This window comes from Amborella trichopoda, chromosome 3 (genome assembly GCF_054954075.1).
Source record: "Amborella trichopoda isolate Santa Cruz 75 chromosome 3, AtrichopodaSantaCruz75HAP2 v2.0, whole genome shotgun sequence".
NCBI lineage: Eukaryota > Viridiplantae > Streptophyta > Magnoliopsida > Amborellales > Amborellaceae > Amborella > Amborella trichopoda.
The window spans coordinates 563,159-588,653 of NC_142338.1; the positions used below are offsets into that span (position 1 = coordinate 563,159).

The 25,495-nt window shown below is 35.6% G+C and overlaps 1 protein-coding gene across 28 annotated transcripts; it reads right to left on the minus strand.

Moving 5' to 3' along the window:
* Positions 1 to 1,073: 1,073 nt before the first annotated feature.
* LOC18439627 (phototropin-2) lies at positions 1,074 to 25,220 on the minus strand. 28 transcript variants are annotated; one of them, XR_016052644.1, is made up of 24 exons: positions 24,908 to 25,220; positions 23,049 to 23,222; positions 22,541 to 22,916; positions 21,476 to 21,658; positions 20,950 to 21,041; positions 20,576 to 20,861; positions 19,061 to 19,277; positions 18,635 to 18,705; positions 18,414 to 18,520; positions 18,016 to 18,065; positions 17,813 to 17,917; positions 17,482 to 17,541; positions 15,412 to 15,501; positions 15,107 to 15,183; positions 13,741 to 13,825; positions 11,452 to 11,532; positions 10,592 to 10,667; positions 10,031 to 10,080; positions 8,750 to 8,856; positions 6,811 to 6,930; positions 4,989 to 5,040; positions 4,115 to 4,227; positions 2,427 to 2,567; positions 1,074 to 1,365 (listed from the first exon to the last, which is right to left on the minus strand). XR_016052644.1 is itself a non-coding variant. In XM_020670735.2 (24 exons), exons 2-24 carry the CDS (start codon positions 23,188 to 23,190, stop codon positions 1,264 to 1,266), a joined length of 2,811 nt encoding a protein of 936 aa, XP_020526394.1. In that variant the 5' UTR covers positions 23,191 to 23,222; positions 24,908 to 25,220; the 3' UTR covers positions 1,074 to 1,263. The 28 variants fall into 28 exon arrangements, 5 of the variants coding, with proteins under 5 accessions (XP_020526394.1, XP_088718792.1, XP_006849852.1 ...); XR_016052656.1 differs by having other exon boundaries at positions 17,477 to 17,541; XR_016052660.1 differs by having other exon boundaries at positions 6,788 to 6,930; positions 17,477 to 17,541.
* Between the last annotated feature and the right edge of the window lie 275 nt (positions 25,221 to 25,495).

Sequence of the window (25,495 nt, forward strand, 5' to 3'; positions counted from 1 at the left end):
TCTCCAAGATCTTTGCATACAACTAAGAGATATTCACAATGAATACTGTAAATGCTCGCTTGCTCTCTCTCTCTCCAAAACCAGCTAAGCTTTCCCAACATTTTTAGCTATGATGCCCTGGCCAAACCCCAACAATAAGGCCCGGTCAGGATGGGCTTTTAATAAATGCATGAAAGATTTAATTTTAAAAGCTTTAGGAAAAATTTCAGGGCAGGCATGGCCCAAAATGCACCAGGCCTCCCAAAGCTCCGCCTGAACCTAGCTCCCACTGCGCCTGTTCCAGTCCGTTAACACTCCTAACTCTCTAGCCATTAGATGTGAAATACGAGCAGCACAGGGTATAAATGTTAGCTGCTCTGAAGTCTAAGAAGACGTTCCAACCATCCATTTTATACGTGATGGCTTAACGTGTTTGGACATTTTGTGTATGAAAGGTGACTGATGATCCCTTTTACATATACGGTAGTATACACTATTGTTTTTTAAAATTTTACACTGGCAACAGACTTTGTCAAACGGGTATCCTACAATTGAATGATGAACACCTGAAATTGTCTCTCCTACTTTCAAGTAAACGACTCAATTTTACAAAAGGTAAGCATCATATGGGTCCTCATATGCATATAGGTTATATGTATCAACATCCATTTGATCTTTGACTCAGATGGTTGGCAGTGAGTCGATAACAACATCAACTTGACAACAATTACCAACACTTATATGCAACATTTTTATCAGCTCGCCGTCTGCCATCCAACAAGCAAGCTTTTACAGAAGTCAAACAAATAAATTTTTATTCAATGACAATATTGTAATGTTCATTGTATCAAGATTTCTCATGTACTAAGAAATTCCCTTGGCCTTAATGGTCCAAGTCGGCAGAGCCACAACATGACATCAATGGTTCCATCCTACCCTATGTTCTACATTGATTAACAATGTGTACACCCCAGTTCCGATGCTTCTACATTATCATTTGTCGAAATTGCCTCTCTCTCTCTCTCTCTCTCTCTCTCTCTCTCTCTCTCTCTGTGCTCCCTTGTGATTGAATATTCTTTTAGTACACCAGGTTATCACGAAATCATGCATATTTCAATACAATAGCAAGATGAATATGATACAAGCCACTTCCTTAAAGAAAATTCATTTACAGTCATCGATGTACAAGAGACGGAAACTCTTATTTGGATTAGTGTACATAGGAATATAATGGAATTTATTTTATGAGAGCATCTTGTACCAATGAATCACCAAGAGCAGAGATCAAAACACAGCTGCTTCCTTGTCATCCCACTGTACATCCAAATTTTTGTTCTCTGATTCCTTACCAATTAATTCAAGAGGAACATCCAGTTGTGGTGGTTTCTACAATTAATCAAAGCTAGAAGGTGAGAAGTTGCAGTCAAACTAAAAATATAAGGTAGTCTACATTCTACCCTATTCCAAATGTGACAGGAGCCATAGTTGCAACAGTAATCATAGTTTAAAACATATAATTATGGGAATGACTTTTATAAACCAACAAGCTTAGAGCTCCAGTATAAGTTGAGGTCCAAAATGCATAGCTAGAGGGATTTTTTTTGGGCTCAAAATTTGAGTAACATCTTTGATTTGAGAAATAAACAAATTTTCAAAAAAATTTAATTTGAGCTCTTGAAGGCTAGATTTACCATCCATCAAATATGCGTTCACTGAAAATAGCAGGCTCATTTTTTATTTTGACCGACCAGATAAGATCTACATGTGGGCAAACTTTGAGGTCGAATAGACCTCTAATTTTCAAAGTAGCTTGTGGCTGAGACAATCGTTTTTACTATATCATATTATAGTCCAGTTGAAACACTTGAGAACTGGTGATTCTCGCTCTCTCTCTAAGTGGAAGATAGTTGACTATACTCGTGACCACCTCTACTTGTGTGACAAACATCAGTTACTCATTTTCTTTTTTCTTGTAACATATGAGTCAGTTTGCTTGTCTATATGCAGCGCTTGTTTTAGTTACTTTCTTTCTCTAGCATATATTAAGTATAGTGGTTTCTGTTCTAATTGATTCTTAGGTATAGTGGCTTCCGTTCTAATTGACTATTAAGTATATAAGTCAGTTTGCTTGTCTATATGCAGCACTTGTTTTAGTTACTTTCTTTCTCTAGCATATATTAAGTATAGTGGTTTCCGTTCTAATTGACTCTTACAGCAATTTGTCTTTTAAATGGTTTTTATCTTAATGGATCCTTGACTCAAGGGAAATGCATCATCTTCAAATGACCAGTTCTCTACTAAGATTCCATCTCCTACAGTGAATAGCAATTTTGTCTAAGCTAAAACAGAAAATGATAAACCAAAAATAATGGCATAAAAATCATGTTGGCTAATTTTATCTTGTCCTTTTTTATAGTAGTAATGATGGAAAAATAGGAGATAAGTACCATGCAGCGTATAAGAGGCCAGTTAATTCCACAAAAGAATGCATGTTGCTTGATTTCACTGGCACCTCTGCTTGATCCCAAGCGATTAGCTGGATCTCTGTGCAGTAATCCATGGATTAATTGCCTACCTGTAAGACTCACCTGAAGAATAAAAAAAACAACACAAAAGAGTCATTCTTAGGGCTTTAGCTACTTTATTAATTGAAGAAAATGTAAGAACTACATAAACATTAAATACAACCTATGTTACAAAGACATGGCTACGGGTGTCAGCTCTAATAGGGATACGAATCTCAAAAAAGTCAACCTTAAAATTGGCCTTTCAGACACAATACCTCCATACATCATTTAAAGAAGGGGGTTCTGGGATTTTAAGTGGGATTAGGTATTTTCATGGTGACATTGAACAAAAAAGCTCGAGTGTAAGTGTTTAAGTTTCAAAACATCAGGCACATGTGTCATGTTAATGGTGTCTCGGCATATGCTGAAAATCAAGCACACAAGTGTTCAAGTTAGAATACAACTGATTATATTCTTAGAAGCACTTGCTATCATGTAAATCCATGGGTATGTAGTTTCGGACCTTGTATCTGTGGGCCACTAATGTACAATCAAACAAATGTAATAGTATGTTTGCTAGTTGGGAACTCTCGTCCAAGGATGTCTTTCAACACCACCTATAACTTGACAATGTATTTCAATACACACAATATGTCTTCTCAATGAATAAAGTGATCATTCTCTAAAACAATTTCACTGAGAGTCATGTGAAGTTGATGACCTAAATATTCATCTGTCAATAATACTTTGGATGTACAGTTTCCCTTCAACAATTATTCAGGTATTGATGGTGAAAGGACGATGATTCAAAAGGTTTCAGTTACATATGAAGTCGCAATGACCATTCTTCTAGCCCAACATAAATTACAAAAATACTGAATACAATTTTCTAGCGTCATGATTAATGATGTCAAAGTTAATTCCTCAGGTTGATCATATGCAAGATAAAAATAAATCATCTTGCTGTGCCTTGTAGTAACTAGTGTTAGTGCGCTTCCCATTTATGCTCTCGTGAGGTTTGGTTTGTGTCATATTGTCACATTGGACATAGTTTTGGTGACTCACCCAAAATTAATTGGCAACCTATCTCTCTTCAAATTAGGCCATCTTCATGATATGTCTTTAATTGCACCAGAAATGCATTGATTTTATTGAAAGAATAGTTCTCTTGATAATTTTCTTTAAATTGTCAATGGGCATTTTAAACATTAAGTTCCCCTAGTGTAATCATGCAGTGGAAACAACAGTTTTCCTTTGGAAAATGAAACATTCCAAAAGGCCTGTGTAACAGGTGCTTTGCATAGGGTGATTGGGAAGTTTAAAGTTGATCACCACCGTCCGGGTCCTTTGAGTTCAATACCAATGAACCAGCACGGACATTTCATAACAAAGATATTACCAATTCTAGCAGCAGTCCTGATAATTGAGTCTCCAATACTTGATACATCCTAACTATTCTCTTATCTTTTTTTCCCCTTTTCTAGATATGAACCTTTTCTGTTTTAAAATGCCCTTGAGTGGACCGAATGATTATAAAAAGTGCTGATTGAACAAATCAAACATGATAAGAAAATACAAAAATGAAAGTGACAATGCAATTTGAAAAAAAAAAAAAAAAAAACTCTTACTGGGATGCTACTAGGAAATGTAAGGTCCTTGTGCAGTATGTTAGCAAAAGTTTTTTGCCTGTTCTTTCCTCGAAAAGGCGTGCGACCATAGAGCATCTCGTACAGTAAAATACCTGCATTACAGAACCAATTAAGATTACAGGAGCCCTAATTAATGAAAAACTTATTATGGAGCATAAATACATTTTATAGGCTAATGCACCAGGGAACATCGTTTTCTATGACATCTAGATATTGTGAACAAGTTTTCACAGCTTTGATGCATTTGTGATAAGAAGTTTAAAATCTCCTCTGGTTGGCCAATAAAAAATGAAAAATGGATATGTCCAATGCCATGGTTCTTTGAATCACTTGCATTCCTCTGAACTCCCCTATCAGGTCTAGTAACTTGAGAATAAGGTGGAGGAGTTGAAATGCTTCAAACCTCTATTTCTGTGACCATTCTCGGACCAGATTCTCAGATTTGTATAGATTAGTTACTAGATTGCATTTATTTCATAAGGTGCAATAGCTACTGCTAACAACAAAAGACAAGCTACACATGGCTTATTGAGAGAATGTTTCAGTTCTACACTACATTATCTCGTTTTAAGGAAATTTGTTGATCGTTTAACCAGGCTAAATGCAAACCATGCCGCAAACAAGAAGAGGCTATCTTGTTTGAGTCTATTGATATGTGAAATTCTTTCAGAAGAATTCAGTCTCCATGAGAAGTACACTTGCGAATGCAATAGAATGGACATTTACTTCAACAAATAAAATTCGCTTTACAAGAAGATTACTTCACATATAATTGGGAGACAAGAATTGTCAGTGCAAGATCAGTCATGAGGCATATTGTAAAACTTTGTATACAATATAAAGATATTCTTACCCAAAGCCCACCAATCAATGGCACTACTATGACCTGCTCCTGTTATAATTTCCTGTCAAGTGGAAGGTTACAAGAGATATTGAAATTAGAAATGATGATCTATGAAATGAAAGAGAAAAAAATTTCTCAAGAGTCATGCAATATAAGAACTGTAATAAAATATGTTCTTTGTATAGTTCATCAAAAATCATAGAGAGAAAATTACGGGTTATGGCATGCCTTGGCTTATAGTCTTTCATGGTTTGAAAAGATAAATAGAAGGACTGTATTTTGGGACTTCCTAGAATTTAAAGCTTGAGGACTAAATCCAAGGACTGTATTTTGGGACTACTCCGGGAACTCCCACTCACCATACTCACTTAGCCACCGAATACAGAGAAAGTACTGACCTTAAGTTCAGATAGTCATTGGCTTGAACCTCCCTCTATGTGGGCTTGAGACCCTAGAAGGATCCTGAAACTGTACAATGGCACATAGTGCTGGTTTTTCACTCTAACTTGTCTTTTGTGCTGCTGTTTTGATTGTTTTAGAAAATGGGGAACTTGTACAAGCTGGTTCGTGACAATCGTACATCAAATTACAATGAAATTTCGAGTACCAGTCTAGTTGATGTATAAACTTTCAGCTCAAAACTTTTTGTAATTTATAATATATTGATGTATTTGTCATGGCTGCTACAGTGTAATTGCAACTCCCCAAAGTCTCCCTCCTCTAACTCTATCTAGCCCAACAGTTAGGACTGCACCTCAGTAAAGAACAACATCCAATTCTTCCTTGCAACCATAAAAGAACCAGTACAAGAAATGATAACTAAAGTATTCAACTAGAAATGTGATGCATTACCAACTTCAGATTGTTCATGCATTACAATTGCTTTTGAGAAATAAGACCAATATACTACGAAGATTCTAAAACTTATATTCCTAGAGTTCAAGGGAAATAAACTTTCTTTTGATTTATAGTAAGAACAACAGGAAACATTTATATACAAAATATTTCACCACAGATTTCAGCATATCTTTACACATATTAGAAAATAATTATATTGCATGAAGTCCCTCACATTCATTATGTCCATTATGCATGCCATATCAGCACAGTAATGCAAGAGGGGACAAACAAGGGTGTTGAGTCCAATAGAGGCAAGTTGTACAGGTGTCATTTTGGGTTGAGCTGAAACTTGAGAAAGACTGCTAGTCATCGTTTAGCATGATTCAAAGTTTTAAACTAGATTACGTCTGTTGACAATCTTGTCCCAATGAATGGCGACCAACGGCATACAATAACACTAAAAAACTTATATTCGAGCCCGAGAAAGGTCTAAATTCCAGCAGAAGATACTGTATTACTAAAGAGAAATATAAGAAAACAAAAAATTCATAATTAAACTAATGGCAAGTACAATAGAATTATAGAATTACAAAGAGGGGAAAAGGACAAAACAATAATCCCAAACCAAAGAATGCTATCATATGACAAATTACGGTTACAACAAACAACAAGAAGTAACACAAATACAACATTTTCCTCAACGGTCCTCATTGAGTATCTCCCTGTTTATTTTTCAAATCTATCAAACCCTACTGAAACTTGTGCAGGCAAGAGATTCACATTTCCCATATAAGATTTAACTGTTTCTATATAGCAGAATCAGGTAACCATAAAGTTACAAAAAAGTCACAATAGATTCACAACAAATATCCCTTCCAAAAAGCATTAAAGTTCTTGAAATGTGTGATAAGTTAAGACATGACAGATCATGGTTAAGCGTGTCACATCTCAAAAACAATTTGTCGCACATGAACAAGAAGACCCAATATACCGGAGCAATATACTCTTCTGTTCCCACAAATGAATTTGATTGTGAAGTTGGTTCTGCAAAAAATAATGGTGGTTCACGTTTTGAATTTCGCTTCTTTGTACGCAATGCCATTTTTATAATCTGCACAAAGAACATAAAGGAAGTATTATTATGCAATGGAAAAGTGAGAATGATGTAAAAGACAAAATTATGAGCTAAGAAATATTGCAGGAAGAAGTTAACAAAGTAACCAAACAAGGCTCCACTTAAGATTGCATGTCTAGACACCCCAATTCTCATGAATAAAATTGACTTCAATCAAACCTACATAAAGGATGTAACAGCTACATCTTATAAAAGACAAATCGTTTGTATTTCAGTTTCCTTTTACTTATACATTTATTTTAGCCAAAACCCCAAAATCAATAAAACCCTGTCAGACCATGGTGGTTCCCAAGTTACTTGTGCAATAGGATAACACCTCAAAGCAAGGTCTTGAGGCTTTCTTACAGAAAGCCCTCAATCCATATTCCCACGTGCCCATTTTCGTGGTATATTAATCATTCTGCACATTCATGATTTCTTTGTAATCAGCATGCATAATTATGTCTCAAAAGGTTGTAATGTTCCTCTTGTTAATGTATTTCCCGACTTTGGAAAATATATGATACAGACATGAATGGTAAAAATCCTACATGATAGAGACTCTTTCTAGAGAGTGGGGTTTGTATAAGGCTCAGGCCCTACACAATCAAAGTAAGGCGCACCTTGAAATAGTGTCAATATATGTTATTTCAGTATTGGAAATCTTTATGATGGCCTGATGATTTATTTTTATCTTTAGTTATAAAATTTAAAGCTTCAAAAGTAGTGTAGATCGAGCAGATCTATAAACACTTAATCTTGAAAATTGACTGTCCAAAAATGCATTACAAGATGCACTATTTTCAAGACTTGAAATCCAATTTTTCTCATGTCCATACATCTTGGGGTCAAGATGATCAATCTGAGGATTTTGGGCATCAAAACAACCTCTTCTAGTGAATTTTAGAGGTCCAACTTAATTTGATTGTTTAGGGCCTCACCCTTATATAAACTCTTTCCCTTTCTAAAATATAAACTATTCTTTAAGTTTACTTGCAAGCAGCTTTTATTATATAAGGTGGAACTCACACAGTAACAAGAAATGATGATGTATACTTTATGGACAATCATTATTCCTTGAAACTTTATTAGGTAAAAAGTAAATATAACATGGGAGAGGATATTGTTGATAATGATTCTAGCAAGGGTGATGATAGTTGTTACAGCGGGATTCAATTTTGGGAAGCCACATGAGAAACAAACATGGGAAAGACTGCCGTAAACATAAACTTTCAATGGATATTTATACAGGTTGAGGGAAAATACGTTTCAAGTAACAATAATTTAGATGGTTGGGAACATTCATATGGTATAAATGCCTTTCTAACGCCACATCTACAAGGAAAGATACTGACATTTTATTTTTTTTGGTAAATATACTCATGATAATTTCCAATTATAGAGTTGGAGTTGGGACTAGGAGGAGATTCTAGATTTAGAGCCATTTTGTTTCTTATTCACCACATTTTTTAACATTTCAGTATTTTACGGATGGCAAAGTCTACATCCTTTTTCTGATGGAAATGGGAAGAAACAGTCCTTGATCAACAGTACTGAGAATGCTGGAATAATATATGGAGTAGAAATGTTAGTCCTTTCAGTGCGCTCAGGTTGTTCATTGAATAATTAATTAATAACATTTTAGTTGTTGCTTCTTTCGACACCTCAACAAAAATGAAGGTGATACCTTATATAGACAACAGTTTTGCGTAAGATTCCTAAATAAACATGGGAAGGGACACATAAATTTTAAGCATTTAAAATCAGTTTGTCTGCTAAAAGCTTTGGAAGAAAAGGAAAAAAGGTGAAAACATACCTGTGGCTTACAAGATGCCAGAAAAGATAGATCAAAATCTGTCAGTACAACATGTCCATCCCTTTGAAGCATAATGTTTTCAGGCTTGAGGTCTCGATATATCACTCCTGAAATGGCAACAAGAACCAATAGAGCAATTACAAAAGCCAAAAGACTGTATGCTCCTGGGGAGCAGTATCGTGCACTCACTCCTTCAGGTAAAAACCTATATAGGAGTGCTTTTAGGACCCCAACATTTGAGGATTTAACCTCTACAACATAGCAACATACCCCCATAAAATGAAAATAAAAATCATATACACTCTATATATGCCTAAGAAAGAATAATGCCTTGAGATTGAACAATGATCATCCAAGTTTTGAACAGTCGGACCTACGTGTTTAGGAACACATAACCCCCACCCCCCCCCCCCACCCCCCCTCCACTTCTTTTTTCTTAAACTACTCATCTGGTCATTCTAAAGTGGATCCCAAATTTTTAGGCCAAAGAAATCCGCTTAAGTACCATTGGGAGTAAGTGTACAGTTGTTCCAGCAGGAGTATGCTATGAACGCTCTTTAAAGAATGGTGAACTCTAGTAATACAACTTTGCACTTTAGGACACACACATATGTACAAACACGTGTGAGGACACACATACAGAATAGTCAAGAACCGAATATGAAGACTAGAGTTCATCAAAGTGTCCCTTATGCAACTAATAGATTCCACTGCTTATCTGCAGGAAGACAATTAATTTTGAATTTTAATATTTCCATTCATTTTGTTTTGATGTTCCAATATTCGTTCAATTCCCCCACCTAATTTAGACATATTTTATCCATCAGAAGAAGTTTCATCTTAAAGAAGTTTCATCTTATAAAAAGTTTAAATCAAATTAATCTCTGGTTACAATGAGAAAAGTCAAATGTACCTTGTCTTTATTATCAATCATGTCCTATGTACTCACGCAACATCAAGGATCTCAACAACAGAGCACTTCTAATGTTTTTAAAATACAAATACCATACTGCATGAGTGTAAGGGATGCAAGTCAAAAACAGGCAGCAAAATTATTAATCCACAAATAAGAGAAAAAGTATTTACTACTAAAAATAGGACCACCTCATTTGGGGAAAGAAAAAAAATACAATGAAAGATTTTTCATGAGGACGCAATCAAATTTGCAGCATGACAGTAAGAGATTGATTTCTTCATGAGTCAATATGTTACGAGTAATAAACAAAAGATAATTTCATGGCACAGATTTAGTTGAAAAGTTAGGAAGAGATACTAACATACCCAAGCAATGAAGATATTCCAAGCCAACTACAACCTCTGCTGCATAAAACCTGTACATGGATACATCTATACTCAAAAAAAACCATAGTTGACACTAGGAACAAGTTTTCTTTATACGTTACAGCTTCATGGAAAATGAGGCGTGCTTCACTGTTTTGAACATATCACTAGTCCAAGAAAGTCATATTAACAAGAGAGTACGTTTACTAGTGTATTACAAGCTGATTCGAAAGGCTTTTATTGGGCCATAACCTAAATCTTCCAAATAGAAGAATATGTTGGCTTTAGCAAGCAAAGGTTGTGGTATTCACCATGTGGCCAAGAGGTAAAGAGTGCTTCATATCAATGATCAAATTTCATGCTTGAAGCCATAGCTTAAGAGAAAAGCTACCGATAGTTTCACTGAAATATATATAATTTGGGAAGCTTGAAAAACCAATAACAGATTGCAGTTACCATTAATTGGTAAGCTAGCTATCTGCAACATTTGGCTGAACCTTTGGAGTTCGGATTACATACAAAGAAAAGAAAACACATGTTATGGAAACTTTTGAAAAGTACCTTACAGATTCTTCTTTCAAAATCTTCATAGGCTGCTTATCAAGCATTGCAAATAGCTCACCACCAGGGCAAAAGTCTGTTATTAAACATACATGTGTTGCAGTCTGGACATAGAAAAAAGCATTTTAAAGGATAATATAGAGTGGGTATATTAATGATTGCTAAGGCTCCCAATGAAAAGGGAAAAAGAATATGCTGATATAGGAATCTCAACAATTAGAAACATAAAAATGTAAAACACAAAACTTTGGCATAATCAATGATAAACCAAAAAACCAATGAACGAATCACGTGAGGGTAGCCATACAAAGCTGACAATCAGGAAGCAAGCCAAGGTTGCTGTGCACTTGCATTTGGATTAGCACCAGCAATTCCTTTGTATGAATACAACCTCAGAAACACAAAGAGAGATTGAATTGACATGCACCAAAAAACATTAGGAGATCCAAAATATAAATGTCATTAACGGTCCAACAAGTACCAAGAAAGTATATGGAGCAAATAAATGCCTTTAGAAGTCACAAAGTTGTCCACTATCATTAACAATGGGTAGTGTGATTGACATATAATGAACTCCAATTATGGATTGAGCATGGAGTTCATAATATTTGTTCTAAATCAACCAGGCTAGCAGTATGAAGTTTCACATTGCAAGCCACTCTACTAAATATGTTTCAATATCAGAAAATGGATTTAAGAAGTAAGAAGAACGTGGTAGTTATTATGTGTTGTATTTAGTTTTCTCCGATACACCATCAATGTTATAAACAAATGAATGATCAACTAATACACAAGTTTAATATCTATCCTAATATAATCACTAAATAATGCAATGAAACTTCAGTAAGAAATAAGCCAACCTCAAATGAGGTGTACAGTGTTGGAAGGAATGGATGATCCAATAGTGACATTATCTCCCTTTCCATGCATGCTCGATGGACCTGCTTAAATGGAAACTTCTAGTTTTAAAGGCATACAAGTGATTTTTACACTTCCCATCTTTCCAGAAGACAATAGTACTAATAATAAATACTATAGAACAATGCATAATTTGAAGAGCACTTTCCACAAAACAATACAATAAAACAAAACATAATTTATAAGTCAAATTTCATAAGGCGAAAATAAAACTATGAGAAGATGTCAATTTTGCCAGATGATGTTTAAGCCTTCTTATGACAAAATGTAAAAATAACTATTTTAGAAGTATGAAAATTTTCCAAGTGAGAAGGGGGACACTCAAGAACTTGGGAGGACCTTATTCTCTAGACTTTTTTAAAGGAAAACATTTTATACAAATGCGAGGCTCTAAATAATCAAATTAGGGTGAACCTTAAAAATTTCACTAGAAGAGATCATCAAGATGCATGGACATGAGAAAAAAATGGATTTCAAGTTTTGGAAATAGTGCATCTTGTAATGCATTTTTGGATCATCAACTTTCAAGATTTTCAAGTTTTCATAGATCTGCTCGATCTACATTATTTTTGAAGATTTAAATTTTATAATTAGAGATGAAAATATATTTTAAGGCCATCACAAAGATTTCTAGCATTGAAACCACATTTTTAGACATTATTTGGAGGTGCATTTTACTTTGATTGTTTAGAGCCTCAGCCTCAAACGAACCGACCCTTTTTAAATCATATTTATGTATCACCAGCTTTGTCTATGACATTATAACCAAAGAAGTTAATACTTTTGCGCATATTCATCATTGCAAAGCCATTTCCACAACAATTTTTAGAAGCATCTTAGTTGTGTTTCTAATGAATGTCGCCAGGAAATTCCTTTAAAGCTGCATATGCATGCACTATGATGGTTATCAGCTTATATTCTTGTTTTGCTGTTATTAGTTTCCCACTTCCATCATTGTTGAGCCACAAGCTACTCAAAAATCAAAACTGATGAGGACAAGGATCACAATTCTGAAGACAAGGTATGGACAAGAATAAGGATATCTGTGCCAATGTCTGGAATCTCAAGGATTCAACTCAAATCTTGGTTACACTGGCCTTGTATTGAAATGAATCTAGTAAGGCTCATGTTCATAATAATTTAGTGATAAGAATTGACTGAGTCCATGAAGCTAAGTTTGTGCACGTGGACTAATTTAAACAAAATTATGGTCTTTTTTACATTAAGTGGGAATTGGGGACTTTGAGTCACTCTAATCTCATTTGGCTATATTTTTTGTGATGTTAAGAGATTAAAATCCCCAAGTAATTGCATATTAACATCCATGATAAAGAACTTATGACCATTTCTAGGCTTTGAAGCTCCACAAACTTTAAATTTGAATATAAAAGCCAATAGGATTATCCCTTCCCAAGATTTATGGTAGATTGGGTCAAATATTCCTGTTGTAAAGATTTTGGAGCTAAGCTTACTTTTTGCCTTAATCCATGTTATGGATAACTATGCAAAGAACAGTTATTAGTGAGTTTTTTCTTAGTAGTAAATCTGTGTAATTTTTTATCAGTCTATTACTTTTTAAGGGTGAAATTCTGTGCTCTGTCAATTATTGTACAAATCTTTTATGCTACAGATATATGGGTAAAAACTACAAATTTTGCAATTACTTATGTCACTGTAATGGTAATATGGACTTTCCTTTCACACTACATGCAACTCAATAAGGCATTTTACCACTACAACATTAACTGTCACTGTAATGGTAATATGTACTTTCCTTTTGAACTACATGCAACTCAATAAGGCATTTTACCACTATAGCACATAGGTGCTCTTAGAAGGAGCTGTGAGGTGGTTTGTCATTTTATTTGATCAACATCATTGGATATCCATCGTCAGTCCAACAACTATAACTCAAATTGGATGGAGAAAATAAAGTGAAAGTTGATACCAATATTTTGCATGTCAATTTTCCATTTTCAATAGATTATGCCAGGCTACTCTAATTATACAATGGTGTTCAGATTTGGGCTTGATAAAAAGGAAAAAAGTAAAGAATCTTCTCTAGTAGGTGCTTTTGTCAATGTGAGAAAACATAATCTGACTTCATCCATTCCCGAAAATCATAGGGTTGAAAAGCTACCTCATGCAAAGAGTATAATGTGCACGTCCGAAGAATAGAAGCAATATTGAAAGCTGAAAAGTAAATAAAGAGAAGTTCTTATGGTCCATACCTTGTTACGATTCAACATAATAGACTTATCCATTGCTTTCATGGCAAAAGTTTCACCCGTACCTCGTAATTCCACAAGATGGACACTGCAGTTAAAAATTATTTTAAAGAGAACTCCTAAATCATAAAAGGATTAATAGGAAATTGCATACACTTTGAGTATGATCTATTTAAAATGAATTATGAACAGAAGTTTACTCGTTCTTTACAATTTTGCACTTCTATGATTATCCAACTGAGGGTATTCCTGTACTTGTATACATTCGGTTTACTATTTAAGATATGGACAAAAGAGGCCAACAGCTCTCTCACCCAAAATCAGATGTAACATGTAGCAAAGTACAAAATGTAGAAAAGTAATAAACTTAAAAAATAGTTTCTAAAGCTTATGGTCCCAAACAAATTTGCTCATCCACATAAAAGCCATGCACAAAGGACAAGAACTGCTGGTGTGCAGGACAGCTAATGAGAGACATTATGCTCTAGCATCAGGTTTGAATACATTGGGCTTGAACTCAATTATCCTCTCAATGTATACATGATATATGTTCCTTGGTTCAGAAGTTCTGACCACTTTGCCACATGAATGAGGATTAAGATCTTAATATGAATTGAAGTATGATTCTCATGGTACCCAAAGAAAGTTGAGTAGTACTAGCTTACTTAACCTTGCATCGTTTACATCACCCACATCATGGAGAGTCAAACAAGTTTTACTACTAAGAATACAAAACTATCAAAATTTATGTCTAACTCCACCTAAAATGGAATATAGAGGTTGTGTCAGTTTTGGGACTTGCTCATGTAGTAAAGTTAGGTTTCCCCCTGCTGTCATTCTGTTGCCAACTTCCAAAACAGGCTCGCCCTTCTTCCATCTAGCCTCCATATTAGTGGAGAAAATGTGGCATCCGATAAAAAATAAAATAAAACAGGTAACTATCTTAAACACTTTATGAGATGAAATTGTAAATGGGATTGAGATACCTTTCTGCATTCAAATCCATTTGCTTTACACTAACAAACGGAAAATCTTGAACTAGTCACTGACAATTTCTAATTATTAATTACAATTAGATTCTTAAACACTATATGAGATGAAATTGTCAATGGGATTGAGATACCTTTCTGCATTCAAATCCATTTGCTTTATACTAATATACAGAAAATCTTGAACTAGTCACTGACAATTTCTAATTATTAATCACAATTAGATATAGCACTAACAGACAGAATAAAATGAGGAAACCACAGAAGAAGGTTTGTAAGATCCTAGAGAATGCATGTAATGCTCTCCTATTTTGCACACAATAAAAAATCAACAAGGACATCTATGCTTATTATCTACATAATATAATAACAATAAATACCTGCCCGTGTCACCACTTCCTAAAGGTTTTATGGGCTTGAAATGCTTCAGAGAAATTCGCTCACCACTTTCAGTAATCTACACAATGATTTAAATGCTTGGTAAAATATGATATAACCAAATGACATTTAACATACACTAAACACCATCACATGACATATAGTATACACCATCAAACATAATAAATTAAATATTATGATTCAGAGTAACAAATAACATATAGAAAGTAGGTGGCTTTTGGTATAAATTTTCACCATGAAAGTCCTTCATATTTTGGAACAACTAGCATTTGTTTACCAAAATCACCTTTTGTATTGCCCTCCATGAAGGGCTATTCCTTTTATGAGGCTTAGGAAGCACAGGTTTAGAATGGATCGCCCATAAATCCTCAGGTCTCTACAAAAAATGAAATCACATTCACATCAAAGGCCATACAATAGATGACAAAATCCCATTATGGAAGACACACAAGTTACACATATAGCTACTTATCTAGACCTCACGTTGATGCAAGCAGTGACACATACACAGCATACATAGTTTAAAATTTAATGTGCAAAGCTAATATAAAGACACAAAATACAGCCACTTGCTTATGCATTGGATAAATCAGTGACTTTCTCAAGTAAACAATATGTAACACTACAGCAAAAAAATTATAAGATCAACAAACTAAAGAACCAGTATGATTCTAAGTAACAAATCAAGGGCCTCTTACTGGCCATTTTCTATTGTTGATTATAGGTAAATGTGGTTTAAACCAGTGTTCAAAAAACGAGTCGAGCCAACAAGTCGGTCATGGCCCAACCCGTTTAGTTGGACCGACTCCGACTTAGTTGGCCGACTAGTGCCGAGTTTATACTGCAAAACAAAATGGGGGTAAAAAACCCTAAAAAAACATAAAAAATTGCAAAACATGTTTAAAATTTATATGTATTTTTTTATATTGTCACAAAATAAAAAGACAAAAAAATATTATAGTAATAATTGGGTTCCAGATAAAAATTTTAAGCACCTGAAGCAATACTTTTTTTGGAGATTTAAATTCACATCGCATTTCTTCGAGAGTAATATACATAGAAGAAATTTTTTATACTAAAAATCTAATTTTAGACACTGAAAGATAGAGAGAGAGTCAAGGAGAGAGTGATAGGGGGAGAGAAAGAGAGAGAGAGAGAGAGAGAGAGAGAGAGGTTGGGGTACATAGCCCCAATCCATGAGAGAGAGAGAGAGAATGAGTGAGAGAGACGTTGGGGCAGGTCCCCCAAGAGAGAGAGATGTTGGGGGCAGGACCCTGCCCCAACAACACAAGAGAGAGAGATACAAAGAATGAGTGAGAGAGAGAGGTTGGGTAGGACCCCCAACAGAGAGAGAGAGAGTAAGAGATGTTGGGGCAAGTCCCTGCCCCAAAAGCATGCGTGAAAGAGAGAGAGAGAGGTTGGGACAGGCCCCTGCCCCAACAGATAGAGAGAGAGAGTGAGAGAGAGAGGTTGGAGCAGGTCCCTGCCCCAACAGCGAGAGAGAGAGAGGTTGGGGCAGGCCCCTGCCCCAACAGATATATATATATATATATATATATATATTTGCGTGCCTCTGTAGGCAAGCGATCACCGGAGTATAGCACAAAATCGCCTTTTCTTGCTGCCTTGGGGTCAACCTGTGAACAAGGTAAACCCAATGGGAACCAAAAAACGGGAGGGTACCGCATTGGGCAGAAGACGATCCAAAAAGCGAAGGCTCACCCACCCAGGTGAGATAGGCGATAGGGATCTGTACGGCTTCCAAGCCGATAGGTTAGGGCCGGGCGTAGAAGCGAGTCGCCAGAAGCTGCTACCACAAGTAGCTTGCTTCCAAGCCGGCTCGGCCGCGAGGAATGAATAAATGAGAGAGAGAGAGAGAGGTTGAGGTTGGGGCACACAGCCCCAACCAGATAGAGAGATGGGCTCCTTGCCCCAACCCATGAGAGAGAGAGGTGGAGAGAGACTTACTGTGAGGAGGAAAGAGAGAGGGACCGGCCTGGAAAGATAATAGAGGCCTGCAAAAAGGTTGCACTGTAACAGTGCATAAATCCACCGATCTTTACAACAAATCACTGATTTGGGCCGATTTGTATAGTAAATCGGCCAATTAGTGCATTGTATAAAAATTTCCCAATATATAACCTATAGAATCGGGCAAACTCGGGATCGGCTGGTGACCCGCTCCTAGTTAGTTGGCCGATATTTTAGAAATCGGCCGACTTTTTAACACTGCTTTAAACTAAAAACAAGCAGCTAAGAGGAAAAGGTTTTAAAACATTGACAGACATGAGCACATAAATATTACTACAATGTCCAAAAACATAAAACCAAAACAAGAGGAAAAAGTGTACCTTACCAAGTTGGCATCAGGAAGCTCTCGAACAGCTCCATCGACGCTCTCTGCAGTAGCTTTGACCTGGGAACATAGCAGTGATAACGTAAATGCAAAAATTTGTTCAATTTTGATGGTTGCTTTACTCTTTTGACGTTTGATGCTAACTTCAGCTCCACAATAAGCACAAACATAATCTCCAAAAGAGCATCATATAGTGTTATTTTAGCTACAAAATCTGCCAGATCATAGCCCTAGAACATAATTCTATAATTACAATGTGATGTATGAAACTGCAACGCATGCATTGTAACAAGTAAACTATCAGCAGAGGAAAAAAACTTATTTGGAATACCAATTTAGCACTTTCAAGCTCCGTTGTCTCAGAAAGGCGGTTTTGAAGGGGCTCCAAATGATCACTTCCATCCAATTGAACACCGATAAAGTATTGAAGCTCCCCCTAATGAAATCATGTGAACTACATCAACAGATGCCTAAATGGCGTACAACAAATAAAGAACTAAATAAAGTGATCAGATAGGGATCATGGTATGCCACCTTTTGGTCACGCATTGGTTGCAAGTGAAACAGATTCCAGAATTTCTTCCCTACAAGAACCATATCAATCATTTCAATATGTAAGGAAATTATTTAGGATAGGACATGATGCTTCAACCATGGTTGACTAAATATATCAGCGCACTACAAAAGAGAAGACCCATCCACTTATTTATCCAAAATAGAAAAGAGGAAAATATATATATATATATATATATATATATATATATATATATATATATCCATCCCACTTCTAGTAGTAAGTGAATTAACAAACAACAAGAGCCAAAACCGTTAAAGACTGAAAAGATAAATAGACATTATATTAATTTTTGTAACTCCAAATATTTATGTATAACAAATGCACCATACTCAAAAGTAAAATTTTTGTTTGTTACCACTCTTGGTATAGTTGATCAACTGGACAGTGACGTCCCTTTGATCTCTGATAGCATCTCTTATTTTATCAACTGTAGCTTGATCTGTTTCAGGGCCTTGAAGAAACCTATGAAATCCATACATTGGTGCTGTTAAAATATATTACTACCGAGAGATACCTACGCTTTCTCCTAAGCATGTGTAAATAGAACAAAGCATATATAAGGAATCACAAACATACCTACAGTTTCTTCCAAGTATTTCTTCTCGAGTGTATTCTGTCAATTCAAGGAAGCTATCAGATGCAAATATCTGCAAGATTAGTTACCCATGTAATCAGCCTCCCATTTGCGATAGTAAAAATAAGGCAAGAGCTGCAAGAAGCACATCCTTAAGATTCCAAACACAATAGGACCGTTATTAATTTTCCAGAATCAATACATTTCCTATTTCACAAAGGTCGTCCACAATTTTGAGGCATCCAGTTCAAGAAATTACAAATGGCTAGGTTCCTGTTGCAAACTCAGTTATTAATTTCAATAGACATGTTAATGACACCCATGTAACTAATGAGCATGCATGAATTATAGAACAGTAAAAATCTTATTTTCTTATGCGTGATAGAGCCACCATATCCGGGTTTAGCTAGTATGGAATCTGTTCTCACTATTGGATTGTCAGGAAGTCTAGGGTCAGTTATGACAAAATTCTTCTCAATGCGCTCCAAAGTTGTTGCTAAATCAATGCCTTGGCGAATTTCTCTTTCTCTTTCTAGATGTTCCCAGCTGTCAGAGAGTGGTGTATCTTTGATCATTAGATCTTCAGGCTCAACACTTGGCACATGCTCCCGCTTTTCTGCAAGACTAGAAGCCCTCCCTCTAAACCTGCAAATTCATTGAGACATAATGAGATTATTAGGACTATGACAGCAATGGAATTCTCACATATAAGGAACATAAATAATAATTACTCATTCCCCACAACCCAGAATATTACAGATTTCCAGCCAAACATAAATTAGCCTAAGATATAAATGGGCAAAAAAACAATATGAGATATATCGATTGAGAACTAGTCATCCATGATTAAAAAAGGCATAAAATACATCTTTCAAGGATAAGAAATCATATGACCGCCCATTTAAAAGTGATTTTCATTATTGACCTTAGGATGAGTTACAGATTTAGAATGACAAACTCCTATCAAGATATGCATATTTTAGACGCAGGTGTGCAAGGACTGGTATAAAACGTAGAGACAGAATTCAGGTAGACCAAATGCGCAATACTGAATTGACTAACAAAAGAGCACATGAAGTGTTGAACTGGAATTACTTGCATTGTCATATTCAACGCTACACTTTCTCCAAACCCACATGAACAACAGGTAGAAGCAGACAGTTGTCATTGAGGAACTACCCTTCAACCGGAGGCACGAGAGTGGGACATTCACTGGACTGTCATACCAGTTGCAGTTCCACCACATATCGCTCATTTTTGCATTGTTCCCAAGACATAGGAAATAGTTTAATGCTGGAACTTATAATTTTAATGTGTAGCACATTGGTTGCTATCGAATGAAATTCCAATTGTAATCATTAAATCTGCACATTTGAGTTTCTCAAATATGCAGAGAAGAATTTGCGGTTCATTTCAATGAGGTCCACTGCTCTCAAAGATTCTTTGAGTTGAGCATGCCGATAATTTTATCTACAACTCATGCATATAAGTTTCTGGAGGTGTTGACGGGTGTTCTCTTCTCCAATTAAAAAAAAAAAATTAGCGCATGATTTCTCAATAGATACCACAAAGAACTCAAACAGATGTTCCCTTATAAAATACAGGGTTTCTTTTCTTTTCCTCCCCCCCACCCTTTTTTCCCTTCTCTCTTATTCAACTACCATATAGCAGAATATTAGCGATCTCAAATATATACAAATAAAATGTGCTGTAAAAGTGAAGAAAAGTTATCACTAAAAGTAATTGTAGACTAGTGCTTCACCATGATCATGGCCTAAAGGTAACTATTTATCCATATATGGATGTATTTGCGTGTAGGAACCACCAGTTATATTGTTTAAAAGAAGACAGAAGACATATGAGAAAAAAAGAATTTGCAGGTGAAGCAATCATGACAAAAGTGAGAAAGAAAATGAATACGTAAACATGCAGAAACAACTTACCCAATCAAGGAAACTCGCGATTTTCTCGTTTTCTTGCCACCATCAGGATATTCACTTACCCCAGATATTCCGTTTTTAGAATCCCCCTGGGAATAACTTCTGTCATGTGAAATAAAGTTTCCAGATTCCACAACTTTCGGTTTGGGAGAATCAACGTGAAAATACTCACTACGCCCATCAAATGGGCGAGGAATTTCATGAAATGCTACTTGACTGTGTCTGCGTGGGTGCTTTACAATCTGAAGGACCTCAGTAATGGAAGACCTTGCCTTGTCCTTCTGACGAGCTGATAAACAGGACAACATATTTGCATAATATTGGAATGAGAGAAGTTAAATTAAAAATGCTGACAAATGATTTTTAGCATTACTTACCATCATAACGTATTAAAGATTTAGGTAATCCATTGGGTCGTGTAGCCTTTTCATTCAAGCCTTCTGTGTACTTACTAACCTCAACCTGCATTCTGAAACAGGATGAATACACTTCAAATTTCTCAGAACATTTTCAATGAAATTCAAAAAAAGTAAAAGAAAAAGATAAGGAATTTGACAGAAGAATAAATTGTAGAGGCACCAATTAATAACTCAAGGAACCAAATTGTTGTAAATCAGTAAAAGCAAGAGTTTTTGAAATGGGGTATCATAAAGTAATGATTTTGACAAGAAGGGAGGTGAACAGTGCCAAAAGCCCCAAAGCCGCAAGGCAAATCTCTACTCATGATGAGAAGGATAATTTCAAGGAGACTTCAAGCACGCACAAGTAGGAAGAACATCTCTCCTAGGCTTCCCCAGTAAAAAGTTCTAATGGAATGCATAACCTTATTGAAGGGAAGGAAGGGTCTGTAGAAGCTACAAAGAAAATCTGAAAATAAGCTGCTACTAAAATTATAGAACTAACCCTATATATTTGATGACTTTCCCATTCTCATCCTTTATGGGAGTAACAGTGAGAAGATTCCAGAAGAGGGTACCATCCTTCTTGTAATTCAAAAGTCTCCCACAATAGCTTTGCCCTGTTCTCAGAGCTTCCCTTATTTTTGAAACTTCCATAGGATCTGTATCAGGTCCTTGAAGAAAGCGGCTGCAATGAAATGAATGCAGTTTTTTTAACAAATATATGAATGAGACAACTCCCAAATCTGTATAAACATTTGTAAGTGTATTATGCTAATAGTTCGAATAAAAATAATGCAGAGTGCTAGGTGGTGTTGCTCCGGCATCAATATAGAACAACATAACAATCCATTCAACAAATACAATTTGACAATGCCTAACAAACAATGTCAGTAAAGTCCATGCTAATTATAGAGATAAGGCAAATAAGGCCCATCTTGTTTGCCACAGGCAGATAAGGCAAATACGAAGTATGAAGAGTCTATACAGCTAAGGGCACATCAGAAAAAAGCACAAGAGCAAAGAAAACGAGAAGCATAGATGAATAAATATCCTGGACGTGAACATTTCTTATGTTCTAGTTTGCTACACCAATAATTGTTCTTTTAGTAGTTTGCATATAAGTCCTAAGGGGGTACACTATTAATGAGAAATGAATATTCTTTGCATACTTTCCAAGTTCCGGATCAATGGCATGACTAGGTTTTATTAAATCAGCTTTATAAGGTTTAAATTTCACTAAGAAAGTGAAAGTGGTTAGGTGCTATAAGTAGTAAGGTCACCGTTGAATGTATGTTTAGGATCCTTTTCCTCAACAAAGATCTACTTAGGAGGGAAATGGAGTCATTGGAACTATTGGCCATTGTCAAAGATGTGCATGTAATGAAAAAGGAAGGAGTGCCAGGGTACATATGGGTACAAAATGCATACAAAATTACTATTATATGTTATTATTGTGGGAAAGACTATTAAGATGCAGTCTCTACGCAGTTGAGACAAGAGCATCGAGCCTTAATTTAACTTCAAGACATACATGCATTGCATGTTTTTCTTTCTGAGAATTACATACCAGTTCCTGCCAATAATTTCCTTTGGCGAGTAGCCCGTCATGCTAAAGAAACCAGCACTTGCATACATAATTGGACAGTCGGGTTTTGTAGCATCTGATACAACAAATGTTTGCTGAAGTGTAGACAAAGCATCCTTTAGTTCTTGAGAAACTCTAGGGAAGAATGAATCAGGGTCTGATTGTTCCGATGCTCTAAAGGAACCCCCACTATTCCCTTCAGCAAATTGGCTTCCCCCCTTTGATAACCTTTGACTTACACCTATTGTTTTGCCCCCGCCTTTGTCATTTTCAATCACTAAGCCCCATTCTGCAGCCCTTTCAGCAATACCAGCATCCGTTAAGATCCTATTGCTGTTTCCTTTCAAGGAATTGTCATCTGCAATATCAGATCCATTAGATAGCTCCCTCCCTTTCTTCATAGATTGAAGCAATGAAGTATTGATTTCTGTTTTTGAATTTTGGAATTCATTTTTATCAAATGCCATCCATTTATCAACAGGCAACCGACCAGAAGGAGTTCGAGGTCCAGCCTTCTGCATCTGATAACTTTGGCCTTCTGTCTCGGTCTTCTCATTGCTATTTGCATTGAGATTGAAGATTTCAAGTGATTGACGTTGCGATGTATTAATCGTATTAGAACTCCCAGCCATGTGAAGCGTCTTGCAAAGAAAAGAATGAATATCTGCAAACACAATTGACAATTAGGTTATTGGTATGAAAGTAATTTCAGAAAGTCATGCTTTTAGGAAGAATAAAGAAGCCCAGGTCAACAAAATAGGAAATATCATTGATAAGGCACATGAACATAGTGGTTCTCCTGTTACAAAGGGAATGGTTTCAATTGTCCATTGCATGAGAACATAACTCCATTGGAAAAGACCTTGATCTTTCTGAATCTGCAGTTGTTTATCTTCCCATTTTTCTTGTTTTAGGATATCCTTAACGAAGTATCTAATATATCAATTCCAGAAAAATGACAAAGCCATGGAAATTTGAAGTTACATACAAAAATAGAGTGCTAAATTCTGCAGCCCAGGGAATAGAAGTATCAGATAAAATACATAATTCCTGACGAAATGTCAAAGGAAAACTGTATTTTTACCAAACGGTACTTAAAAACCTTATTAAAAAAATAATTGATATTAAAAGAACTGTATTTTTACTAATACAGTACTTAAAAACCATATTGAAAAAATAATTGTTATTAAAAGATGACATCCTGGTAAAAAAATACTTCATTTAAGGCACTTGAAACCTTAACAATGGATACAATTGTTCAAGTAAATATATCGCTAAAACAATAACAATTCTGTTAAAGCCATCTTTGAAATCACCTGAAACGTAACAAAAGTACATAGCTTTCTACTGAAGAAGTGATAAAAATGACAAACCCAGATAAGAAATACCCACTCTAAGGCATTTGAAACCTTTACATTGGGTACAACTGATCAAGTAAAAATATAGCTAAAACAATAGCAATTATACAATAATGATCTTTGAATTCACCTAAAACATAACAAAAGTAAATAAAATTTCTACTGAAAAAGTGATAATTCCACAAGGGATATCGAGAAAAATACAGTTCCTTCACAAGTGAACTGAGAAACTACGATTCTACAAAAAAAAAGATATTGAAACGATGATCAACCCAGCAAAAATGGAACTGATATTCAATAAACCTACAACGATGCCTATGAAAAAAGATGATCTTCCAAGATAGAGGAAAAAATACTAAATCCATACAAGTAAACCTCAAAAGATCGTCCAGAAACATAGCTTCCCCGGGTTCAGCTTTCAGAAACATTCTTACATCTATAAAACGACAGAGGCTTTCCTGCTTAAATTATACTGAAAATCATGAAACCAGAAGAATTATAAGAAAGCAATGCCAAAAAACAGAATTGCTGCTAAAACGTGACAGAGTAACCATGAAACAAGCGACATGATACCAAAAATGACTGATCCAGCAAAACTTAAAAGTTAAAACAGTAATCAACAAAATTGAAACCGAAAAAAAAAAAAAAAAAACGTTCCTACTGCTAAAATGCGCCTCAAACAACATCAACCAGCCATAATTCTTCATAAAATCAATAAATTCTATGCATTTGAAGCTAATCTGGCACTACATGAAAGCAAACAACACAATATGATGACATAAAACACTTTTGCTCTTTCAGAAACAAGCTTCAACTGCTCTAGTTTAGTCATATACACCTCATCTCCCACAAACAGCTAAAGCATTCGGATAAAACGTCAAGTTTCACAAAATCTCCAGTTCATTAACTCAATTTTAGCAAAATTCTCAAAGCTCATAAGCTTTTGATGGCCTACTCCACAGAGCTTCTAAAGTTTCAGAGAAATGCTTACCTAAGCCTCCTTCTCAGAGCTTCAATGGCGTTACAATTTCATCAAAGTCTCACCACCAGTTACTGCAAGTTCAAGAAAAACCTCGACCGTGTGTTTTGCTTGAATTGGACAGGAATTTATCCCCATCTCTAACGCCATATTATCCAGAGCAAAATGGTTGCATAATTTTCAGCCATGCGATCGGTATAAATAGGCCACCAACTGTCTACTGAATTTCAATTCCCACCGTTGGAATCGATTTCGAAGCCTGAGAGGCGTTCTGTGACCGTCGGATTTACACGTCGAGCTCACCTCGACCCCTCAAAGGTTGCTATTTTTTCAAAAAAAAGGGGATTTGTTTTTTAGTCTTCCTACGCATGAAGTGTTGACCTGATTCCGGTTCCATTTCAACGTTCTAATTTTTTTTTTCTTTTTTTTTTGGGTAAGTATTTCAACGTTCTAAATCCATCAAAACAGAAACAAAAGCGTTAAATAATTTTATTAAAGTAAAAACTGAGCATATATGTTTTGGTTACTTAATAAACCACAGGAAAAATACGGACTATATTTCCCCCTTTATTATGAAATGGTCCATACTTTTGCAAAAAT